This window comes from Ochlerotatus camptorhynchus, unplaced genomic scaffold (genome assembly GCF_037179485.1).
Source record: "Ochlerotatus camptorhynchus isolate MF236.1 unplaced genomic scaffold, CSIRO-AGI_Acam_v1.1 ptg000068l, whole genome shotgun sequence".
NCBI classification, from domain to species: Eukaryota; Metazoa; Arthropoda; class Insecta; order Diptera; family Culicidae; genus Ochlerotatus; species Ochlerotatus camptorhynchus.
The window spans coordinates 364781-391435 of record NW_027040558.1 but is presented as its reverse complement, the minus strand read 5'-3'; the positions used below and the strand labels follow the sequence as shown (position 1 = coordinate 391435).

Sequence of the window (26655 nt, the reverse complement as noted above, 5' to 3'; positions counted from 1 at the left end):
GGCACACGTGCTGATTACCGCTTTTTAATTGAGACGGGGAATAGATTTACTCGCTCGGTTGGAGATAATTTTTGAGCGATGATGACAGAGAATAAGGAAGATTTTATATTTCTGAAAATTCACTCAATTGGAAGATCCTTATGAAAAGGTAATACCTCCACCACATACACTTTGTAATGGAAACCGTTCCATCTGTTAGGGTCCCTTCCCGGTGTCTATTTCTAGCAGAACAAAGATCGTTAACAATTGTCTCCAGCTAGATAAGCGCTTGACTCAACATTGTACTCAATTAGGGTGCTGCACTGCATCGTGAGCAGAACAGTAATGGAGTAGTTTCACACACTCGACGTGACACAGTGAAGTCTCTGGGAAATTTCGCGGGTATTGACAGCATCGGTGACAAGGGGAAAAGCGAGCAGGTCTCAATACGGATTGATTTTGCTTGAGTTAGCACAAGTCGGGAAATCAGAGCCAATGGTGAACGGTACGTTTTCTGTGACACGGCATCGGCTGCAGCGAGCATCATTCAGCATGACTTCGAGCAATGTGCACTGTGGAAAATCTTTTTTTTTTTTGCTTGGATATTTGATGAGATTTTTGAAATAATTTCGGTTACAAATTTTGAGAACCACCGTGTCAATTTCCGCAGTAATTCAAATTTGTACGTTAGAGTTTGGCTTAAGCACCGCCTTTGAAGAGGACCACTCGTCAAGTTTAATTTTACCGGTAGAAACCCAACCTCAGGGCAGACTAAGGGTACGGCCAGGGTAGACGCGACACGCGACACGAGACGCAAGGAATAATAATAAATAATAAGATAATAATTTGAATTGGTCGCGTCGCGAATCGCGTCTACCCTGGCCGTACCCTAATGGCAGGCCTGTAACGGTGGGTACTTCGCAGAATGATTTTTTGGGCGCAGACATTTTGATTTAGGATAGGTGTTCCAGTAATAGTGGTGTACCTATAGTTGCGGTATGGAGGTTGTGCCGGAATAGTGAGGAGGATCCGGATAAGATTATTTTTCATCGGTAGCTCACCTTAATTAAAGCATATTTGCATATTTCAAACTTAAAATAATTAATTTTCCTTAAGATTTTCACTTCTTTGCACCTATAGTTGCGGCAGTGTTCCTATAATAGTGGAACCCATAAGAAACCAACGCATTCCACTAATATAGGAACCAAAGTTAGCAACTACCACAACTACTGGAAAAGTGTTCCAATTAATGGAGTTCGAACTTTCTAAAATTTTATGCAATTTTTTTACAATGTAATATTTTTCTAACAAAATAGAGGTTGAAAGTTATAGATTGACGTATAACAATTGTGTGTATATCGTATATTAATTTTTTAATTGATAAATTGGCTTAGTACCTCCACTACTGGCTCACCCACCCTACAAATTCCCTTAGAGTTTCAGAGAATTTACCTCAAAACAAGTTATTCCCGGAATGATCGAAATTATCGGTACTCCCTTGAAATTTTCCTTAAAATCCCTTTGGAATTTCACTCAAAATTCAATTTTTTTGGCATTCTTTTCGGAATTATCTTGGAACTATTCGCAGGATTCACTAGAAATTATACGCAGAATTTTCTTGGAATACTCCCCAGAAATCCTTTGGAGCTGTCCTCAGAATTCAATATCCTTGAGGTTCTTCTCGGATTTTTTTAGAATTCTCCTAAGAGCTCGTTGAATTTCTTCTCAGAAGTCCACTGGAATTATATTTAGAACTCTTAACGATTTTTTATCAAAACACCTTGGAACTGAATGAGCTAGAAATTATCCTCGATATTCGCTTGAACTTTTGCTTAAAATCTCTTTGGAATTTCACTCAAAATTTGACTTTCTCGGTATTCTTTTTGAAATTGCAATATGCACTAGAAATTATCCGCAGAATTTTCTTTGAATTCTCCCCAGAAATATTTTGGAACTGTCATAAGAATTGAATATCCTTGAAGTTCTTCTCGGAATATTTTAAAACTTTTTTTCTCAAAACACCTGTTAGGGAAAGTTAGATCAATAATTGTGTGCATCACTGTAGAGTAAGGAATCTGATAATGAGTGACCACGAACGCCCGACCGTCCTTCTGTATGTAGCCGAGAGCAATAAGCTATCAGTGATACGCTCTTACAGCATCACCAATAGGTAGTTCGTTTAGTTACCCATCGACCGCCGACGGTACCGATCGACCGTGTGATCACGTCGTGCATAAAAAGAATTACAGTCCATTTCGTCAAGATATAAGTGCGTTTTAAAATATAGTTCTTCTTGATCGTATCACCGGGTTTATTAAGTGTTTAGTCCGAACAAGTGACTCGCGGGTGCGCACGGATTGTGCAAACGGGGAAATACCCAACATTTTGGTCCTTCGAGCCGGATTAGCCAGACCCGTGAGAAACGCGTTCGGTGATAGTGCGTGTCGCTTGGATTCGATACCGGTCATCGAACTACCAGACAACAGACCAGTAGCGTCTAGTTGGTCTACGCTTTGTCCTGCTGGCGTGGTGACGCCAATCGAAAAGTGAAGTGATTGACCGGGCGGTGACCCTGGTCGAAGAGAAAGGGTGTACCCAAGGCCCAGGGTGGACATCTGGAGATCATCGAAATCAGATAAGTACAGTGTGTGTGCGAGATTGTGTGGTTGAGGTGGTCTGGCTTGGCTTGTATTTGCGCCAGCCAGTGAAAGCTCTACTGAAGGTGGAAGCATTCAAAGCTCCTGATGAGCATAAAATTGTATGCAAGATTATACTTGAGCCAGTAGAACTGTGGAGAACGTGTTTGGGCTTCTCCGGTTTGATAATTTATTGCCTTTGAAGGCACAATTTATGATTGCTGGAAAGTGATTAATTCACTTTGATAATTTTGGCCTGTCGTCAGTCAATTCGTTCGGTCGCTTGAGGTCTCGGGAGTGAGTTGTGCTTCAGTGAAAAGGTGAATTGAATCCAGTAATTATGCCAGTGTCTGATCTGAGAGCGCTTGTTAAGCAGGAACGTCATGCTTGGATTACGTTGGAGAACATTGAAGAGTTCTTATCAACGTACGAAGAAGAACGTGATAGAGGTGTAGTGCAGTTTCGTATGAAGAAATTAGATGAAGTGTACGATAAATATTGTGAAGTGCGGGTGAAAATCGAAGTTCTCACTGATGACTTGGGTGTTGATGAAGGCGCTGAGGATGCGACTGGCGAAGGATCTACAGATCATGTGTCCATGGCTGAGGCACGTCAGAGGGAAAACGAGGAGATTTTCAAGGAATTTGAAAACAAGTACTTCCGATTGAAGCAGCAACTAAATTCGAAGTCGGTCGGAAACTCTGGAGTTGTAGCTGAACGGCAACCAGGAGTCGAGGTTTGCCAGCCGTCGAGGATGAAGTATCCAGAACTGAGGCTTCCTACGTTCTCTGGTAAGCTGTCTGAATGGATTAACTTTCGAGACAACTTCAAGTCGTTGATACACGACAACAACCAACTGAATATGATAGATAAGTTCAACTATTTACGTACGTCGTTGAAGGACGACGCTCTGCTACAAATCAACCAGATTCAAGTCACTGCTGCGAACTACAATCTTGCTTGGGCTACTCTGGAATCTAAGTACGAGAATCATAAGCTCATCGCACAGGAACATATGAGGACAATTTTCTCGATTCCACCAATGAAATCCGAGAGCTTCCAGGGGCTGAACCATGTCCTAACAACATTCAGAATCAACCTTCAACAGTTGGAGAAGTTAGGAGAGAATACTAACGATTGGAGCACTCTGCTAGCCTTCATGCTTTCCCAGAAGCTGGATGACGATACGATTCGTCACTGGGAAACGCATCATAGTTCAAAGGACATTCCGTCGTACAAGTCCATGGTGGAGTTCCTGGAGAAACACTGTGCTATCCTGCAGTCTACGTCTGCACGAAGAAGCAGTGATTTCAAACGACCGTTCAAGAACCCAGTGATTCACGCTGCAGTGTCATCCAATGGAAATTGTCAAGTCTGCAACGGTGGTACACATTCCATTGAACAGTGTAGGCGCTTTGGGAAGATGAAGGTCATCGATAGGAAGGCGATTGTTCGGAAGCTTGGATTGTGCTTGAACTGTTTACGATCAGGGCACTTCGTTATGGATTGTTCGAGATCTACGTGTAGCAAATGCGGACAGAATCATCATTATCTGCTTCATCCGTACGTGAGTCCAGTGAATCAGGAGCATACTTCTAGTCAGCCCTCCTCCCAAGTTTTACCAAAGAGACCTCAAGCCGCGAATCTACCACAACAGCAATCCAATCAGGCCCAAAACCGGAACACTTCGCTCCCCAACCCACAGTCTACACAAACACCAAGTACTTCTTCGCAGAATGCACGCCCACCTCCCACCAATACTCCAACAATACACCACACTGCAACACCATCCAAAACACACCATCATTCAAACATTGCGCTACTTTCTACCGCTATCGTGAAGCTCGGTGATCGTCACGGAAACACCATTCTTGCACGCGCTTTGTTAGATAACGGATCTCAGATCTGCTTAATGTCTGAAACGTTGTCTCAGAGGCTGAACTTCCAACGGCTTCGGGAAAATCTGCCTGTAAAAGGAGTGGGTGGTTGTTCATCTGTTAGTAAGCAAGCAGTGTTAGCAACGGTCTCATCGTGTACCTCATCGTATGTATCGTGTGAGCTGAAGTTCTACGTGTTATCAAAAATTACGTCAAACCTGCCACAGCAAAGCATCGATGTTTCGTCCTGGAATCTCCCAGAGGGAATAACTCTTGCGGATCCAGCCTTCAATGAATCCGGAGACATCGATGTGATTTTGGGAGCAGTAATTTTCTACGATCTTCTGTTGAATGCCCAGCGGAAGCTCTCTAATTCGGGAATAATACTGCGAAATACGCAGCTGGGATGGATTGTTGCCGGGGGAATTCCTGAAACATCAATCGTGAGCTACAGCACGGTAGCTTCGTCGTCGGTGACTACGGAAGAACTTTACGAGGAGCTAGCCAAATTCTGGGAATTAGAATCATGCCACACGAAGAGCTGTCTATCCATCGAGGAGTCTGCATGTGAAGCCATCTTTGAAGAGACGACTACTAGAGATCCTGATGGGAAGTTCCGCGTAACGCTGCCGAAAAGGAAGCACATGCTGGAAAAACTGGGAGAATCGAAGGCGATAGCGAAGAAACGTTACCTTTCCATGGAGAAACGGCTGAATGCCAACCAGGAAATGAAGGTGTTGTACACGGCTTTCATGCACGAATACCTGTCCATGGGTCATATGACGGAGGTAGTAAATGACGATGAGGAATCTGGTCCGGAATATTACGTACCGCATCATGCAGTGCTGAAACCAGACAGCACTACTACGAAATTAAGAGTAGTTTTCGATGCATCCTGTTCCACGGATTCGGGTGTGTCTTTGAATGACGTCTTAATGGTGGGACCTGTCGTTCAAGATGAACTACGAAGCATCCTTTTGCGGTTCCGATTGTTCAAATATGCTGTTGTAGGAGACGCAGAAAAGATGTACAGGATGGTATGGCAGCACGAACTGGATCAGCTGCTGCATAAGATATTCTGGAGAGATTCGGTTGAGGAGCCATTGCGGACATACAAGCTCACAACTGTAACGTACGGTACATCATCTCCACCTTATCTTGCCACTCGTTGCCTGAATAAGTGTGCTGAAGAGGGAGCAGAGCGCTATCCCGTAGCTTCAGTGGTGGTCAAAAAGAGCTTTTATGTTGACGACATGCTAGCCGGCTCGCATACCATTGAAGAAGGCGAACGGCTCTGTAAGGAGGTCCTGGAGCTTCTGAAAGGGTCAGGTTTCAACCTTAGGAAGTGGAACTCCAACAATCCGAAGATTTTGGCGGCAATACCCTCGCATCTGCGAGACGATCGAGAATTCCGGAATTTAGATGAGAAGGCAACTGTGAAGACGTTAGGTCTCACGTGGGCGCCGGCTACGGACACACTGTGGATCAAGGTTCCGGATTGGAGGCCAGGTGGGCCAATCACGCATCGTGTTGTTCTCTCCGAGATAGCACGTCTTTTCGACCCCTACGGACTAGTTGGTCCAGTAGTAGTCCAAGGAAAACTCTTTCTCCAAGAGATTTGGAAGGCGAAGTACTCCTGGGATGAACCACTAAGCAATGAGCTTCAGTCCCGATGGTTGGAGTTCAGAACCAATCTTTGCGAGTTGGATGCTGTATCTGTTCCTCGATGGATCAGGTTCGGAAGAGATGTAATCTCATGTGAATTCCACGGATTCAGCGATGCAAGCGATAAAGCATACGGTGCTGTGGTATACTTGCGGTGTGTGAACCGGGACGGAGAAGTCACGGTCAACCTACTGATGGCCAAATCAAAGGTTGCGCCGTTGGAGGACCTCAACAGAAGAAAAAAGAAGCAATCCACACCTCGGCTGGAGTTATCTGCTGCATTACTGTTAGCCCATCTGTATGAATCGATCTTCACCAGCATGATGATAGCAGCCAAATCCTACTTCTGGACAGATTCTACGATTGTAAAATGTTGGATTTCATCACATCCGTCAAGATGGCAGGTCTTTGTGGCCAATCGTGTATCAGAGATACAACATGTGACAAAGGGTGGAATCTGGAATCATGTTCCGGGAATCGAAAATCCTGCTGACATTATCTCGAGAGGAGCCACTCCAGCTCAGATAGCGAGCAACACTCTGTGGTGGAATGGTCCAGAATGGCTGAAGAAGGAAACACAGTACTGGCCAGTTAACGCGCAGGTTCCAGATCAGCAGTTCGATTCGGTGATCCTGGAGGAGAAACCGCTAGTGGCAGCAGTCCTACAGATTCTGCCTCCAAGTGAGATCTTCACGTTACGTTCGACTCTATTAAACCTTGTTCGTCTGACCGCTTGGTTACGCCGGTTTTCTTTTAATTGTAAACCACGAAATAAGTTGCAGAAAAGATTCGGGGTTGTAACAGCCGCTGAACATGAAGAAGCTCTGCTAGTTCTAGTGCAGTTAGCGCAATCGGAATGTTTCCCGCTGGAATTATCGGATCTTGCAGCAAAGAGTGAGGTCAGGCCATCATCGAAGCTTCGTAATCTGAATCCTGTGATGATCGACGGGACAATCTGCGTCGGTGGCCGACTTGGAAATGCTTCAATTTCGCAAAGGCGAAAACACCCGATGATCTTGGATAGCCGACATCCATTGACAAGGTTAATTTTGATTGACTACCACCATCGATTGCTGCATGGAGGACCGCAGTTGATGATATCCTGCGTTCGTGAAAGGTTTTGGCCATTGAGCGTCAGAAACCTAGCGAGGAAGGTAACGCACGAATGCATGAACTGTTTCAGAGCGAAACCACGAGCTCACGAGCAGCTGATGGGAGATTTGCCGCTTGAAAGAGTATCGCCAGCGCCACCTTTCCAACGAGTGGGAATCGATTATTGTGGACCGTTTGAATTGCAGCCTGCAACTCGAAAGGGCACTCCTATAAAATGCTACGTCTGTCTGTTCGTTTGCATGGTCTGCAAGGCCGTCCACGTTGAAGTCGTAATGGACCTTACGGCCGAGGCATTTCTTGCCGCTCTAAGGAGATTTGTTGCCAGGCGCGGAAGGCCGGATCAAATATACTGCGATAATGCGACCAATTTCGTTGGAGCACGCCGACAGCTAAGCGAACTAGACCGCATGTTTCAGCAGCAACAGTTTCAACAACAATTGTCCGCTGAAGCTGCTCGAGATTCGATTACCTTTAAATTTATACCGGCCAAGTCACCCAATTTTGGTGGCTTGTGGGAAGCTGCGGTTAAATCGCTGAAAGGACACATGAGGAAGGTCATCGGCAAAAGGATGCTGAAGCAAGACGAAATGCTTACCGTTGTGACTCAGATAGAGGCGTGCCTTAATTCGAGACCTCTGACTCCCTTGAGCAACGATCCAAGTGACCTAGAAGTGCTGACTCCAGGACACTTTTTGATACAACGTCCACTCACTGCGGTACCCGAGCCAAGTCTTCTCGAGCTACCAGAGGGTAGGCTCTCCAGATGGCAGCAAGTGCAGCGCTACAGTCAGGTGATCTGGAAGCATTGGTCAACTGATTACTTGTCAAACCTCCAGAGTCGCAACAAATGGACAAGGCACAGGAATAACCTGGACGTCGGAGCTATGGTTCTATTGAAGGAGGACAACATTCCACCCCTCAAATGGAAGCTGGGACGCGTGACAGAGATCCACCCCGGTCCAGACGGAAACGTTAGAGTTGTCACCGTGAACACGAAGCATGGTTATTTTCGGCGAGCTATTTCCAAGATTTGTATTCTGCCTATCCGCGATAATCAATCCGATGAGTCGCAATAATGCATCACATTGAACTAAGTATTTCTGCCCCCGTTTGGGGCATCTTTAGGCATCCTGCGATATCTGCGATGTCGCTATTGCCTGGGGGCAACCCTACAGTTATGTATTCAATTATTTTGTATGTCCGGGAACATTCTGATGCGTTCTCCTTCGACAGTGTCCATCCATAACACGAGTCCTGCATGGAAACATCATGTTCCGGAATACACCATCGCTTCATCATTTGAATTTCATCTAAGCTAAGCATGCCCCCATTGGGGCAACCGTTGGCAATCCCGTGGCACTCTAGTCACATCTGCCGAGGGGGCCGACACCTAAGTTACGTTTCATCTATCATATATTGAATTTTGGATCCCAATCGCTGTTGTTCTTTGACAGATATGGATCAACTCGCTAGCGGCCATCGCTTCGATCACTGAAGATCAACTCAGCTAAGTATGGCCCCATTTGGGGCAAATTGGCGGTTCACGACACTCCATGTCGTATGTGCCAGGGGCCGCAGCATAAGTTATGTTCATTAGAGTTAAGTAGTATTTCGGAAGCCAATCGAATTCCCTTCCACCAGAATCATCTCCAAGGCTCAACCATTCGATGCTCGTTCCACGGATCAACATCCACCTCGGGGAAGCTCAGATAAGTATGGCCCCATTAGGGGCACATTGGCAGCTGACGGCGTTTCAGCCGTTATCGCCAGGGGCCGCCGTAAAAGTTATGTTTCCTAAAACCAATAAGTTGTTCGAAGCCCAATCGGTTTTCCTCTTCGACAGAAACCCCTCGACCTTTGATCATCTTCGCAGCTACTTCCGCCCCCATTGGGGCACACTTTGGCAAGAATGGAGAGTTTCGTCTGTTAACGCCAGGGGGCGACAGCTAAGTTATGTCCCTTCCCTTACGAATGTGTACCGGAATCAAGCCGTCTTATTCTTCGACAGGATACGAAGACCGATTCCACTTGCAGAAGCCATCATGTTCGTTTACCAAGGCGGAAGTATGTGAGCAGCAAAGTTAACGGAAGGTATCAGTCGGGATAAATTGATTGGGTCAGAAGTACCGCCAACGTTTGGTTCGGCTTGACGGACGGTCATGACCAGTTCCCGATCGCAGAGCACTAGAGGATGCATAAGTTTTGGAGAGCAACGTCAACGAGGATTGAAGACGTTGAAGAAGATCTGTTAACACATGTTGAACTATTATCATTTTAGTTAGGTATAGATATAGGTATTTGAATTGTTTTGAGTGAACTCAAGGCGGCCGGTATGTTAGGGAAAGTTAGATCAATAATTGTGTGCATCACTGTAGAGTAAGGAATCTGATAATGAGTGACCACGAACGCCCGACCGTCCTTCTGTATGTAGCCGAGAGCAATAAGCTATCAGTGATACGCTCTTACAGCATCACCAATAGGTAGTTCGTTTAGTTACCCATCGACCGCCGACGGTACCGATCGACCGTGTGATCACGTCGTGTATAAAAAGAATTACAGTCCATTTCGTCAAGATATAAGTGCGTTTTAAAATATAGTTCTTCTTGATCGTATCACCGGGTTTATTAAGTGTTTAGTCCGAACAAGTGACTCGCGGGTGCGCACGGATTGTGCAAACGGGGAAATACCCAACAACACCTTAGAACTGAAATTTAGTTTTAGAAGAATTTTCTCTGCAGAAATTCTTCCCAGAATAAGCTTGAAATTATGCTCGGAATTCCCTTGAAATTTCGAAATTATCTTGGAACTATCTGCTGGATTCACTAGAAATTATTCGCAGAATTTTTATGGAATCATCGCCAGAAATCTTTTCTTTTAGAACTGTCCTCAGAATTCAATACCCTTGAGGTTCTACTCGGAACTCAAGTTTAAGTTGCCCGCCCATTCACCATTTCTACCAGAAATGTTCAATAAAGCTTGTCCCTCCATTCACCAGAACTGTGCAATTTTTACATCAGGAATTATCAATTCAGCTTGCCTCTCCATGCAGCAGATTGTTGCAAATCTTACACCAGAAATTTTCAATACAAACTTGCCCCCATAAAATATTACACCAGAAATTTTAAATTGATCAGAACGATGCAAATTGTCCACCGTTAATGTTCGATAAAAATTGTTTCTCCAATCTTCTAATTAGTGTAGATTTCCTTTTTTCCATTTTCCACCAGACATTTTCAATATAGCTTGCTTCTCCTATCAATAGAATGTTCCAGGTTTCCCACCAAATAAAGTTTGCCACTATTTTCAGATTTTTCCAGTAAAGCAGCTTCTCTCCAATCATCAAAATGGTGCAAATTTTACACCAGAGATTAATATTAAAGTTTTTTTTTCTCTATTCAGCAGAAGGATGCACATTTAAGAACTAAAATTTTCCAAAAAGCTTGCCCGTTTGTTCACCAGAACGGTGCAGATTTTCCACCAAAAATTTTCAAAATAGCTTAATTTTAAATAAAGCTTGTGCCTTCATTTACCAGACCAGTGCAAGTTTTCCACCAGAAATTTTCAGAGCGATGCAAACTTGTCCCCAGAAATTTTCAATAAAGCATGCTTCTCCATTCACAGGAACGGTGCCCCAAAAATTTTCAGGGAAGTTTCTTTCTCCATGCACCTTTGTGGTGCAATTTTCAGGGTTTTCCTCTGCAAATTTTCCACCATGAATTTTCAATGAAGCTTGCATTCATCAGAACGGTGCAAATTATGCACCAGAAAAATTAATAAACCTTGCTTTTCGTTGCAAACTTTCCACCAGAAATTTTCAGTTAAATATGCACCGCAAAATTTTTAGCGTGATTCATTTTTTTTTTTCAATTTTCATTTTGATTAGTCCCTCCATGCATACCCTTGATGTCATTTTTACACCAGAGATATTCAATAAAAAGCTTTATCTTCAACTTACCACCACGAAGGAGATTTTTATTCAACCTTAAATTAACCCTCTTCTTTTAACCACCCTTTTCATGGAGCCACCTTGAAAAAAAAAATAACACCAGAAATTTTTGGTATGCACAACTGTGGTGCAATTTTTTGACCAAAACATTTCATTGAAGTTTGTCCCTTCATGCACCTTTGTGGTGCAATTTTCAGGCACCATCTCAAAGGAATTGATGCAGTAAAAGGTTTTCAGTGCCCTTATTTAATGAAATGAAGTAATTTTACCTTCAAATCAAGTTATCAAGAAATCAAGTTATTTTATATCATAATTTTGTGAATGTTGAAATAAAAATCTTATTTATAAAAGGGGGGCAATTGCCCCACCTTGCCTCACCCTGTGCACGCCAGTGATCGTGATCTCTTGCCGTTCTGACCAGTTTGCTTTTTGCTGAAGGAAGTGTTGCTGCTACCTAAAGCAACAATACATTTAAACAAAGCAATCTCTTGATCCCTCTTCTGATGGAATTTATTTGAGCAATCAATTGGATATGCTCACGGATGATGAGAATAATTCATCATCCAGACAAATTTTTTTTTAAACATTCCCGGCTTAATGCCAAGAAGGAAAAGGTCCCCCCTATTGTGGTAATCAATTCCGATTTCTATGCTCTTCACACGGAACTTTTGTGCTTCGTTAAATTCAAGATTTCACTTCAAATTGGCCGTCATGGTGAATGCCGTGTATTGGCTGAAACATTGGGTGGATTTAAATGGCTTCTCATGTATCTTACTGAAAACCAACATGTATTGTTTACTTACGAAACTAAAATTTAACGTCTGTTCAAGGTTGTCAGGTCTGCCCGACAGCGAATCCCTGGTACAGATCAAAAGGTTATTGACAACATTCCTTGGAGTGGAGCCTGTTCAAGTAATCGAAATTAAAATGAAATCCCGTATTGGCAATTCAAGCAACGGGATTTCTAATGATTTTTATGTAGTTCACTTCAAGTCTAGTGAACTAAACAACCTTTAGGCCTTAGCTTATGCTCCATGTCTGAGTGAAGTGAGAACACTTCAGGAAGACTGTAGGAAATTTCCAAAGCCTCACACAGTGTCGATAGTTCCAGGTATGGGTTCACGGAACCAAACATTGCTACATGCCAGCTAAATGGAATTGTGGTGATTCCTCTTACGCAAAGGAAGACTATCCTGTGAAGATAGGTCATAAGAAATTTAAATGTTCAAATTGTGGTGAAACCCACAAATCCAACTTTTGGGAATGTAATACTCACAAAGCGATCTTACAATCTCGTTCTTAGAGACGCTCCACGTTCCCAACCTTATACTAACTGTTAACAACGGTCAGCGAGGAACAAATTCTACATTTGTACCCTTTAGGTACCAATAAACTTCAAATTATTCGTCTATACCTGCCGCTAACAATGTTCAGCGAGTTAATGGAGCTACCTATGCTGCTATTGCAACTGGTAGAGATCGGAATCAAAGTTCTAGCCATTATAATTCAAATAAAATTTTTGATGATTTGCTTCTAAAATGATTTTTTTACAGAAATTATGAATCGAAATGATTACTGATATTCTAAAAATTAACTCCTTATTTCCTGAAATTCAAACTGGAGTTAAATTTTCGAGTAATATCGTCATGATTTTGATATTCAGTAATGGGTTTTAAATAATTAAATATTAAGAAATGGAATGCTCGATCTCTTAGAGATAATGAAGACGAGTTATTTAACTTTAACTAACTGGAGCCTGTGGTGGCGTTGCCATCATTGTTCATAGACGTATCAAACATCAAATTCTTTCTTCATTTGAAATCAAAGTTTTTGAAACTTTGAGAATTCCTGGCGATACAAAATTTGGAAAACTTACGTTTATAGGTGCCTATTTACCATTCCAATGCGTAGGCCAGCAAAAGAATTTTCTCAAGAGTGTCCTTCAGGAACTTACCCGTCATAGGTTTAAATTTGTCATTATTGATGATTTTAATGCAAAACACCGCTCATGGAATAATGCTCAAAGCTATTCCAATGGTAATATTCTGTTTGATGATGGATTTGGTCTTAACCAAGGACCAGACATGCCGCCATCTTTTCGTAGCTAGCATAAAAATGTGATCACATATCAATCTAAGCGGGCCCAGAGCGTGGGCCCGTGCTTATGCTCGCTATGGATACTTCAGTGCCAACATTTCAAAGGGGCGTAATTGAATTTGTAAACAATGACTTTTGTCTTCGATTTCTCGCGAATGAAAGCTCACTCATGAAAATGAAAGACACCAGCAGGTAGAGGAATGTTTCCTGTCCCAGCTAGCATTGGTAATTTGGAGGGGTGGGCATTTATTTGCGAGAAATCGACGGCTAAGGCCATTGTTTACAGAAGCAATTACGCCCCTTTGAAATGTTGGCACTGACTTGTTATTAGTAGAGATATGAGTGCCACCACCTTACAACTGATTCATGTCAACTTTGTAGCCAATTGCTAACCCATACTGACTTCGGTTCTGATAACCTTCCAGTAACTTTTGAAATATCCCAAGAAATAATTTCTAACCCCAACAGCTCTACTTACAATTACCATGGAGCTGATTGGGAGCAAAATCGAACATTTATGGAATATAGCTTTGATCCAAACATTCCTTTGCAAACCAAATATGATGTTAATTATGGTCTTGAATATCTGACTGCAAATATAGTTGAAGAAAGAGCTGCCTCAGTACCAAAATGCGAAGATAAATTCGATTCAATGACAATAGACGACGATCTTCAGCTCTTGATCCGTCTGAAAAATGTCCGTAGGCGGCAATATTAAAGGACACGCGATCCTGCAAAGAAAATTATATGGCGAGATTTGCAAAAACAAATTAAAAAAGCAATTCTCTACCCTGAGGAACAAAATTTTAAAAATTTGATTCGTTTTCCAAACCCTTTTGAAAGCTCACAAAATTTTGAAGAAATAAACTCAAAAGCCTATTCCTGCGCTCAAAGATGACCCCGGTTGATTTGACCCTAGGTCAAATTACCGATATAATCCAGGGGAAAATATATATAGATACTGTACTACAATATTTGTATCTTGTATTGTAATTCTTTAACTAAAAGAACGACATTTTTTACAGTGCAATTCGGGATCCCACAGCGCACCAGTGGATATTTGTGTACGTGAGAACCAAGTACCGTGTACCTAGTGAAATGTAAGTGAAATCTTCCCAAGTGGCACATTCTGATCCCGTATCGACATGCCATCAAGCTTCTCGCTCCAGCCAACACCGATCAGCCACCATCGACAACGACAATGTTTTCAACGTCATCGATCGAAGTCACATCACCGTCCAGTGCGCCTCTGCTCTCGATGCGTGATAACGATAAGAACTGAGAGCCACTTTCTCACACATGCGATTGCTTCGACACATAATCAACGTCGTCGACATCGTACACAGCTATTACACTGTAGCAGTCCTGCTAGCTTAGCTGCTGATGTGATTGTGTCAAATTATTCTATTACACTTTGTTTGCTGACGATGCTGGAGAGAAGGCATTTATCACTCGGAATCGGTTTTATGACCCCCGACGCCGGCCGGATTGCAGAAGGAATTATGAGACAATTTATTGATATTTATTATGCATGACGTCCGAACTCCCAGCCGACTCTACTGTTCCAGCACCATCGCATTGAAGCAGCAATGAAACATTTCAATTGTCAACACATCTCATTACGCAGATATGCAGGGTCCGAGTGTGTGTGTGTGTGTGTGTGCAGCATAATGCAATAGAAATGGTTGGGAGCCTGGGAGAAATGCATTTCCTCCGTTTCGGATGCTTAGGAGCAATTCCAATGAATGCATGTTGCCGCTACTATGCTACTACGCTTCTGTTGTTTAGTTGTGGCGCTTCCGAGATTAAGACCGAGTCTTTGAATTGAATTAAAGCCAGGAAGGCGCTGCATGTCCGCCGGTCACTATCGAGAGAGATGTCTATTTTTGTCGCACCAACTGCCTAGGGGCATGGTGAGATTAGTTTGATTGAAATGGTCAAAACACAGAACTGAAAAATTCAGGATGGCATGAACATTCTTAGTAGAAAAGTGCAACGAAAATAACTTTTCATAATTAAAACAATTTCGTCAAGTTTCAAATGTGTGGCAATCATTCCACTATGCATCTGCAGAAAGCGCATCTTTTTTCGACACCCGGCAATAGTCGTCACTCATAGAAATTCACTGACTGCTTTGCCAAAGAAAAGCGTGAATACCCAAAGAGCTGTGAATGAAATGAATTATGAATGTGCCTTCCGACTGTGGATGCTCCCGGAGAGAGATCTCCCACCCAGCCAAAGTGTGGGATTTAAAATATTGTATTATTCGAATAAACTTTCATAGTTTTTTTTTTTTTTTGTTCGCATGGAAATTGTGATTCAAAGTTTTCTTCCTCGTACATATTTTCGAAACGAAAGCAAACGCAAAATTCTAATCCGAAAAACGCAATTCCATCATCAGCAACATGGCGACAACGCACACAAACACGGTATGAAAATCCAACCGTAAAAACTTCACCGTAAGATGAAAAAGAAAAAAAGGAAGAAGATTTATGGATTAAATTATGTATGACTAAAATCTTTTAAAGCCTTTCCCACTCGCCTTCTGCTCCCTTTCGCCTGCTGGCAGAGAGTTAGTTTCGCATATCCTCGCAACACATGTGTAGGTAGGTAGGTAGGTAGGCGAAAGCGCGAGTGATGGTTGCTTTTTAGTACGATTGTGCACATTTGAGCGGAGTGCAGCCGTCAGTCTGTCGCGGAAAAAGTTGTGCTTCGTCTTTTGAATGTATGGGTAAAAAAGAGATTGGGAATGTCACAATGTGTGAGGATTTGCTTTAAAACATTGTGGGTGGATTGCTTTAGTTTGGGCTCCGGATAGGTGATTTGCGAAATAGAGGAATACACAAGGGATGGGCTGGTAGCGAGTCACTTTTTAGTTACTTGGTTACTTTTTTCAAGCCAGTCACTAAATAGTTTCCGTTTTTAAGGCCAAGTCACTAAACTCACTATTTTTAACTTTTTTAGAGTGAATTTATTTCAAGATTGATCATTCTTTGATTCGTGCCGTTTAATCGTCGTTCTCTATCTGTTTACTCATTTTTCTAAATATGCAAATTTTTAAGAAGTTCTAAGTACCTCAGAAAAACTAGATCTAGAGATATTTGGGGAATTTCAGATCTTTAAAGCAGTTCCCATAACTTTAGTCTAGACATTTGGAGCAGTTTGAAGATCTAAAATCGTAAATTTAGAAAAAAATGGATAGTTCCAAGTAGTGCTGAAAACAAAAATCGAGAACCCTTAAGATGTTTCGAGAATTTCAGGGAAGTACAGATACCTTCAGAGAATTTATGAAACTTCCAGAAATATTTCACGAAGTTCACAGAAGTCCAGATAATTTCAGGCAAATTTAAAGGTGTTAACGGGAATTCCATTTATTTCCGAGCAGAACCGAAATCATCAATATAATTGAGAGCTTTAGGGAAGCTTCGAGAACATCAAGACAGATCAGAGAATCAAAGGACAGTTCAAATAATTTCAAGGAAATTTTAGAAACCCTAAGAAGTTTCGAGAAACTCAGGAAATTTCCGGAAACTTCAGCAAAGCTCCAAGAGAATTTATGGAACGTGATCAATATTATATGAACATCCAGAAAATGTGTGAGTATTTTAAGGATGTTATATTATGGAGCTTTCAAGAACCTAAAAAAATGGGAAAATTTAGCTAAGTTGATAAGAGAACTTTTAGCAAGCTGTCAGGAATTCTAGAGAACTTCTAATAAATTTCGATAGATTAATGATATTCAGTGAAGTTCCGAGTACAGAATAATGCAATTAACTTTAGCAAATTTGCAGCAACTTACAAGGATTTCCGTGGAATTATGGGGTATTTCCGAGGGGGACGACTCTATCTACGATGCAGAAAAGATTGTGTTTTGCTGTGGCTAGTTGCACGCACGCTGAGTAGATAGAAGGAAGATTTATGTCGATTTTGAAGATTTCCTGCAAAAAGATGAAGCACGATGCAAGTAGATGCGAGAAATGAAAGATGATTTTTCGAAGATTGATTCGCTAGTATGAGATTTTTTGAGCATCTAGAATTGAGATTTTTTAGAAATAGTGAAATTTTTTAATCATAAATCATATTCCAAATCTCCTTTTCCCTCTCCCGATCCAAACAATTGTCATCCGCTAACCTCGAGAAGACCGCGAGTAATCGGTTCAAATCCTTTAATTTTAGATTTAAGACATTTATAATGTATAAAGAAAATGATAACTTGGCTCTGTAAAGTTTATTCGATTAAGCCTGTACAAATAAAGTAATTAACAAAAAAAAAAAAAGAATTGAGATTTAGATGTGTCGCCCCCTCGGGTATTTCAAGAATTCGATGATTAATCCGAAAACTTCAGAAGCGTCAGGGAATTATAATGGTTATAAGGTTAGGTTAGGTTAAGTTTTCTTTATTAACGAGGCTCTCAGCCAGGGCCTGATTCGCATCCAAATAATGGTTATAATACTTAAGTAAAATTAACGCACTTCAAGACAAATCAATTAAATTCAGTAAAGTTGCGGGTTCTTAAAAATTACTGATAAATTAATGGCAGTCTAGAGAACTACCTAAAAAGTTAATCGAGGTCTTCGCATAATTTCAGAAGTTCACTAAAACTGTAACATTTTTTGGACGGTTCAATTAAATTCAGCACAGTACAACAAGCTTCATGAGATCTGCTAAAATTTTAAAGAAAAGAACAGAGAACCTCAGAGCAGTTCTGTTAAGATTAGAGAAATCACATAAATTTTAAAGAAGTTTAGAGTACTTCAGTGAATTGTTAAACCTTTAGGTGAGATCTATAATCGTTAGAAAATTGAGAAAACTTTAGGAAGTCCTACAAAGTTTAGGGAAGTTTAAGAATTTAATGAGAAGTATTGTGAGCATAAGGCTAGTTTTTCAAACTACAAAAGATCTTCAAGGCGATTTCATTAACTTCAGGAAAAAAAAATCTAGGAACTTTCAAGTAGTTCTGAAGACCTCAGAATAGTTAATTTCATATGCAATGGAGATTTTCATTTAAATATTCCTCAACATTTCGATAAAGCTATCCTTCAAATTCATATAATGAGAGAGAGAAGGATTAGTATTTTCCATTTAATTCCACTACTTTATTTGCTAGTATTAGTACAAGACACTGAAGAAGTCTGCACATTGTAGACGAAATACGCGTATCTGTCAAGGATAAGCAAATAAAGTAGTGGAATTAAATGGAAAATACTAATCCTTCTCTCTCTCTCATTATACCGGTATTCCAATAAGACGCCCACATTCACCAGGATTCTTCAAATTCAATTTTCTTTTAGTTCTCCTCGAAATTACCTTGAAATTCACCACAATGAGAAACCCTTTGGAAAGATTCTCCGAACATTCATTGAATTAATTTCAGACATCCTCTCACCCTAGCAGACATGGGTTCAATCCCAGTCGGCGCCGCCGGGATGTTCTGAGGCATACCATCTGTGATCACGCCTTGTTTCCCTCGTGTTAACCAAGGATTTAAATGGAAAACGGATGCCTAACGGGTTCAAGGATCGTTCCTTGCAACAGTTAGAAACATATTGTAAGCATTCTCTGAGCCATGATCACTTCAAAACTAGTAAAACTTAGATCAACTCATCCGATTTACAGCGAATATCCTAGCGGGTCTTATTCAGGACAGCTTCAATTCGGGCCTCACACCTACCGAGTTTTATCGATACGGCAGTCAATACGGCCGAATCGGGTGATCTCCAGCGATGGTTCGTAAAATGCCTGGTAGATCTGATCGTATTGGACGATGGTACGGTTCGAAATGCAATCGGTGAAATCGTTGAGTTTACCTATGGTGCAGACGGGTTGGGTCTCGTGTCCATGGAAATCAAAAACAATTCGCTAGACTTCCAACGTCAGTTTATGCACGTTCGCAATACAGATCCCTGAAGAGACGAAAATTCTTTGAACGTAATAAATATTGTTCCACCTGTGGAGAAAATTTTGAGGAAGTCTGATCTCATCGTAAATTGCTCGTACATACCGACTACACTGGGTAATGCTATGGCTTTGGAAATTAGAAGCTGGCCAAACCAACCAACAAGGTTTCACCTGTGCCCGTTCGCCCGTTTCCTTTGATTATTAATCCGCTAGGAAACGCAAACAACATCAAGGATGGAACTTGATTCTATATACCGGAATGGAACTGTACTGGGGATGGCGGAACACTTATATTTTGCTGTTATCCGTCCGAATTATAGGATATCCTGTCGTCGGTATCCAATCTCGAAGCGTACAACGACAAATCAAAGCAGGGTCTTCAAGAGTTGAAATACATTCACAGTGTTGTTGTTATATAATAAACAAAAAACTACAAGTGACAGCCCTACGGGTTCTACGCAATGGTGACGTAGGACTAATAAAAAATGGTCTTATATAATAAATCTTATTTGTTTACTGCAGCAGGACTTGTGTTTTGTGTGAAGCAGGAATTTGAGCGGGATTCTCTATGTTTATACTCTTTAGTATGACGCGCTTGACATAGATGGCCTACACCGACTCACGAAGAGCTATTGATTCCGATCAATAGCGGTGTGGCTTCTTTCTCCTTCATAGGATGCCCGATGCTCGTTGCTTGCAGGCAGCCTTTCGTTGTGTACTGGAGAACAATGTTCAACGCCACGCGCCAAAATTACTGCTGCTGCTGATGATTTCGACGACCGGACACCACCTCACACGGTGATTGGAACTGAATCCGATCAGCGGTTAAGGCCGGCTTTGATAGCTAGCTGCTTGCAGGGAGCCTTTCGTTGTGTACTGGAGAATACTACCACTCACCACGTGGTAATTGAATAAACACCGTTTGGTGAGACCGGATGGAATTCAACTTTGAAATCTGTGTTAGAGAAATCGCTTTTCGCAGGCAATCGGTGATAATTTGAATTATCATAGCAACAGTTGCACATTCGTGCTATTTTCAATTGTGATATTTTGAAATATGATTATGTCTTAAATTTCACAGATGCGTTGAAATATTTCTGGTCGATTGATGATAAAATTATTGAAATTGGTTCAGGGGCTGTTGAGTTATTAACGTTCAAAATATTTCATTATTTTGTTACATGTTCCATTTTCGGTTTTCACAAAATCACAGACGTAGTCCTACTTCAAAATAAATTAAGGTTAACATAGGATTGGGCATCAGATCCAGATCTCAATCTTGCGCAGGATCTTCCGGAATGGATTTTTGAGTCAAAGCGTTGATTTCGTGATCTTCGTTTATATCTTCGTATAAAATATAAAACAACCGAAGGTATACCGACGGAGCAAGTTTACCAACTACTAGGCCGTTTCTTGTAGCTCTTGAATCACGAAGCGTCCTCACTGGTTAAGTTTGTGATCTCTGTGACCTAGGCGGAAACTTTTCGAGTTCTATGAAGACCTATATGCACTGGATTAAGCGCTCCCGTTGAAGGTAACTGTCCCATTTCCAAAGTATTTCAGATCTGGACCTGGGGAGGTGTTTGGTGATTTTCTTCGGCGACGCATAGACCATTGGTTTATATTGGTGTTACATTGCGTAAGGTACCACTCCGTGAACTTGATAGCTTGGTAAGCTGGATCAGTTGGTGGTTCAGGTATCAGACACATACTTCCGACTCGATCAGAAAAACTGGATCGAGGATGTTGCTCTTTGGGTGCTATGTGGAATTGAGCAACTACCTGTTTTTATTCTTGATTTGCTTTAGTTGAAGAGGTGGAAATTTCGTCAAAGGGACATCGTGCCAAAATCTTGTGAACTGGTTGAATTTGCAGGTACGGGTTTGATGACTTCCCGTTGAAAAAATTGAAGAAATTGAAAAATTCAAAAACAATCTCAAAAGTCATTATTACTTTCAGGGCTGCCAAACTCATATCCCATGACATAATAATTAGCACACTTCGATAAATTCGGCACAACTTAATCTCTCGGCACGCATTAAGATGTGTAGATTTAAATACCCATTGGGAATACATTTTACTGTCGATTAAATCGAAAATTTAAAATCAGTATTGGGAAATTACCGTAAAATCTCTAGGCAGATGTCGCCATTGGATGATGAGGATAATGCTGACAGGCTACATACATAGAAAATTCATAGAAATGAGCATTAAAATCTCGATTTTAACACAATTTTCATCAAACCTACAAAACATCCTTCCATCACAACCGTCGAATTGTGTAGGAAAACGTCATTCCAATCAGACTGATGTGCATCTTTGACTATTGCAGTTGGATTTCCATACGAAATCCACATTTCATTTCACGACACCGTCTATGCTACATCGCACGAAAGATGTAAACATATGTAAATTTCATAAATTGTACCAAATAAAGATGATTTGCTATTATGGTATCACTGTGCAAACTTTCTAGAATGATTCTAGAGTAGAGTAAGTATTGATTAAATTAAGTTCTGTTGTATTTTCCATCGACATTTGTGAGTATCCAAATGTTTGCCTAAAAAGGATTACAGTGCTTTCCCGATTTTGTCTACCCCCGATTTTGTCAGCCTGAAGATTTTGCTGAACTTTTTGGTTTTCAAGCATTAATTCTCAAGCATTTCGCTCCAAATGACACTTAATTGTTTTGTCGCAACAATAACAGAGGTAACTCAAATAAACCTCAATTGTTGCAACACTGCATAGCTGTATCGAGTCCCTCCCCATAAAGGTAACTAGGTGGCGGATAGAGCTAGGATGGCTGCAATACAAGTTATGGCCAGATACCCCATTCTAGAAAAAGTTTTTTTTTTTTTGATCCCCAAAATTAACGGAATATTCATATGCAGTTGCTAATGGACGATGGAGCAGTTCCACGAGACGCTGGTTGGACTAACCGAAGAGCTAATCGGACGAAGACTGGTAGTCATTGGAGGAGACTTCAATGCTTAGGTAGTGGAGTGGGGAAACAGATGTACCAACGCAAGAGGGCACATTCAGCTGGAAGCTCTGGCGATGCTGGAAATTAGGTTGTTCAATAAAGGCACCACCAGTACTTTTCACAGAGATGGCCGGGAATCCATTATCGACGTCACTTTATGCGGTCTGCAGTCCGTCGCTGGTGGAAAACATGAATTGGAGAGTGTGTGTAGGGTTTTCCCATTGTGACCATCAGGCAATCCGATATGGCATCGGCCAACGGAATCCTGTGGCAGTACAGAGGCCGAGAACTTGCGACCTGAAGTGGAAGACGAGTTAACAGAATCGTTAAGGAGAGCATGTGACACGACCATGCCGAGGAAACTGGCACTAAATAACAGGCGGCCTCCAGCTTACTGCTGCACAGAGGCAATTAGCACCCTCCGCACTAGTTGTCTCAGAGCCAGAATACATGTTCAGAGAGCAAGAACAGAAGCAGACAGAGAGGAACGTAGAGGAATATTCCGAGCACATAAACGAGAGATAAAGTAGAGCAAGTCAAACTGACAACTGGAGCTGGGTCGAGACGCTGCTCCCAACGACGCTCGAAGATCAGATGTCAAGCCCGCTGAAATGTGCTTAGATAACCTGAAAGTCATCGTGGAAGGACTTTTCTCGAAACACGATCCAAAAGACCTACATCATACGGAGACGGAGACGGAGAGGGAGATAACGACGAAGTCACCAACGAGCAACTCGTAGCAGTGCCTGCTGGATACACTCGAAAAACTCTTGAGCTGGGTTTAGACAGGGCAAGTCAATTGATCAAGTCAGTTGAATTCAACTGACTTGAACGCGAATTGAACGTGTAAACCATGCCATTCAACTGACTTGATCAACTCACTTGAATTGAAAAAAAATTGAACCAGGCTCAACTTTTCAACCCAATTGAACTGAATTGATCATTTGACTTGTCTAGTCTAAGCCCAGCTTTGGAGAGGATCATCCTAAACAGGCTGACGAAATGCACGGAGAGTGAGCAAGGATTGTCGAAGAGGCAGTTCGGATTTCGAAAAAGAAGAGCAAAAGTGGATGCAATTCGGACAGTTGCCGAGAAGGCGTCGAAACAGAATTGGAGAGGAGATCGATATTACGCCGTGATAACGATCGACGTCCAGAATGCGTTAACAGCTCCAGCTGAGAGGCCAACGCTACTTCCAGAACTGGGTTCTGATCTACGAGCCAAATATGGGACATAGATCGATTAGGATCACGGTAAGAATACCACAAGGCTCCATCCTTGGTCCAACGCTCTGGAACGTGATTTAAAATGGTGGTCTAACGCTGAAGCTACCCAAACGAGTTGAGATCGTTGGCTTTGCGGATCACGTCGTCTTACGGTAACAGACAAGACGCTGGAATAGATGGAAATGTTGGCAACCGAGGCGGTCGACAGTGTGTGGCATACACTATCACTAGTGTTGGAAAGACTTAAACTTGTGCTTAATCTCGGTTGAAACCTTTCAATTGGGTGCACTGCTGCTGAACTTGCACGAGTGTTGGTGACGGCGAGTTGAAGCCGTCGTCAACGGTTTTCACCTAAACTCATCCTCTTTTCGCTCCCGACCGCCTCACAGGTAAGACGTGCCAAAGCTTGCTGCAACAAGCGCGATACCGAACTGGGGGATTGCTGCCATTTGCATAATCACAGACGCTGCAGCGGTCAGAAATTACAAAACAGTACGTACCGGCTCAACAAACCGTACGCAAACTTTTCGAGTCATTGTACTCTTTGTTGTAAGAATAGTAAACATTTATCAGTAATTCCATTAATAGTGGATAAATAATGGTTAAACTTGATTTCAAAATCATTCTGATGGTTAAAATATTGAAAATGAAAATTTCCCGATTTTGTTAGCTTCCCGTTTTTGTCAGCCTAAAATTTCAGATGGGGCTGACAAAAAGGGAAAGTACTGTATTATGAACTGTTATTGTAGTGGTTAGAATCCATACCTCTCACGCCAAAGTCACGAGTTCATATTTCTCCTCCAGACAAGTCACGAATGACCCAAGCGCGTTAAAGCGACTATAATAAAAAAAAATTCTGGGGGTGCGACACATCTAAATCTCAATTTATTGCACACTATTTTTTGCGTTAGCTTACCAAAACGTGATTTCTCGTGGAAGCGCTGAGGACTTCTCTGTTTTCTTCACAGCGAGTATCACTCCAACACATTCCTTTCCATTCCCTATTTGACCTGCACTCGGACACGGCCTGCGGTGGTATTACTAAATATTAGCATGTCTTTTTTTCCTTTGGTTTGTTTTTTCCGTCGATCTTGTTTTCCGTGCTGAGCACCAATGCTACCGACGTGCCAGGAAGGCAGCTCCCACACCTGGACCCTACCTATCGACCCATCAACTCATGAACCGGGGACCAACGGCTTTACTTCCCATCCGAAGGAAGGCGTGATCAGAGATGTTATGCCTCAGAACATCCCGGCGGCGCCGACTGGAATTGAACCCAGGCCTGCTGGGGTGAGAGGTAATCACGCTTACCACTACACCACCGGCGCCGTTATATTAGCATGTCGCTTAATGCAAGTCCTGGTTGTTCTTGTTAATCAAGTTATCTAAACTTTTGAACGACTTAGAAAACATAAAACATTTTACGATCATGAGCAGTGTTCGGAAAATCATTGTCAAATCTCATTCATTGTACCATCCTGAGGAAATAAGCTCACGTGCGAATGTAAAATTGATTCCAGATTAAAATTCATAAAACCAGCCACTTCTAATAACAATGAACAACGCCAAAATGTACAGCAATTAATTGATGATCCACAAAACTTTTCTTCTTATCCCTCGCATTTCAAGCTTATTGCTAAGTGTTTTAGATGCACTTCAACAGTTATTAATTGAGAGCTCGATGCCTGTACCATTTTTGCACTGGCATAATTGTGTAGCAAGTACTCTATTTATGCCCAGGGAACTCGAGAACTTTTCCAACCCAAAAAATTCCTAGACCGAACCGGAAACCGAACCCAGCCACCTCCAGCATGGGCTTGCTTTGTAGCTGCGCCTTTACCGACTGAGCTAAGGAAGGCTCCGCAAATCTCAGCGGTCTTTGTTGCACCGTTGAATTAAAAAAAAATATACTCTCGTAGGCGAAAAAACTCATAGGCGAAAAAACTCAAACATGAGATTTAAGTTTTTGAGTTTATCGCAACACTGCACTCATGAGAATAGATCTTGAATGATGAATTCAGATTTTATGTGTAGCGTTTTTTTAAATGGAAGATCAGTGCCCAGGTTTGCTAGCTGTATTGTATTGTTATCTGTATTGAAATAGTTCGAAGCCGAATTGAAATGTTTCACCCAAAAAGGTTGATAAAGGCCACCCCCCGAGTATCTGGATAGAAATCCTTAGTTTCACGTACCCACTTACAAATTGTAGATGTCTCCACCGTACGTAAACAATGGGGTCAGCCATCGTTGGTGGCACAACTTTTTTCACATCAGAAAACATGTTTTTGTTTCACTTCATGTGGACGTCGAAAGCAGGCCAAGAATAAATTTTGAGTGAGACGTATTACTGATGTTGCATTATTTTCCTTATATCTTGGAATTTAATCGATTTGATGAAATCAATATTCATTATTTGGTCTGGTCTGGTTAATTCCTCGGGGGCATCTGGGACATGCCCGGAACTGACGAATGTGATCCGCGGCGCTCGAAATGGCCACAATTGAATTTGGTTATCATATTTTGAAGTAATTTGTTTTGTCACATTAGTATCATGGCTAACATTCCCCGAAACATGTTCCTGCCACATTTCCAGCACCTGTCGACCGATTCTGAATCTGTTCAATAATGCTCTATAGACGAGTCTATGGGATCATGATACTTTTCATTTGGTGGTTGTTGCTTGCAATTCGCATTAGCTATTACCGATAAATACGACTTAGCTCAAAAATCCATGTTTATCGGAAACAGTTGACCGATTCTAAATTTGATCACCAGCATTCAATGTGACCATAATACCTTTAGTTAATTGGTTTATTCGGTTATGTGGTTGCTAATAAACACCACTTAGTTCCCGAATTCCCTGATTTTCGGGTCTTGTTCAGTCCATATTCGGGTCCAGTTGTTCGAATGAAAATCTATTAATTAACACCCGCATTAACAATAACCATAAGAAGCGCCTAACCACCAATTCGGGTAATCATCCCATCTTTATGTGGTATGGTCGTACCATCTATGATATCTTTAGTGTATGGTACATAGGTACATAGTAACATAGGATGTTCTATAGAATCATGGTACCTTTCATTTGGTGGCTGTTGCGTTCAATTCGGTAGAGTGGTTGCCGAGAAATTCGTGTAAGAAAAATGTGTTACGCGCTCTCACACACACATACACAGACAGACATTTTCCAATCCCGTCATGTTGAGTCTATGAGAAAAAATATCAATGTTTTTA

General features: G+C 41.7%; 1 protein-coding gene across 1 annotated transcript; it reads left to right on the top strand.

Moving 5' to 3' along the window:
- The first annotated feature begins 2955 nt into the window (after positions 1–2955).
- LOC135697205 (uncharacterized) lies at positions 2956–8346 on the top strand. The gene has a single exon (XM_065216835.1). It carries the CDS (start codon positions 2956–2958, stop codon positions 8344–8346), a length of 5391 nt encoding a protein of 1796 aa, XP_065072907.1.
- The last annotated feature ends 18309 nt before the right edge of the window (positions 8347–26655 follow it).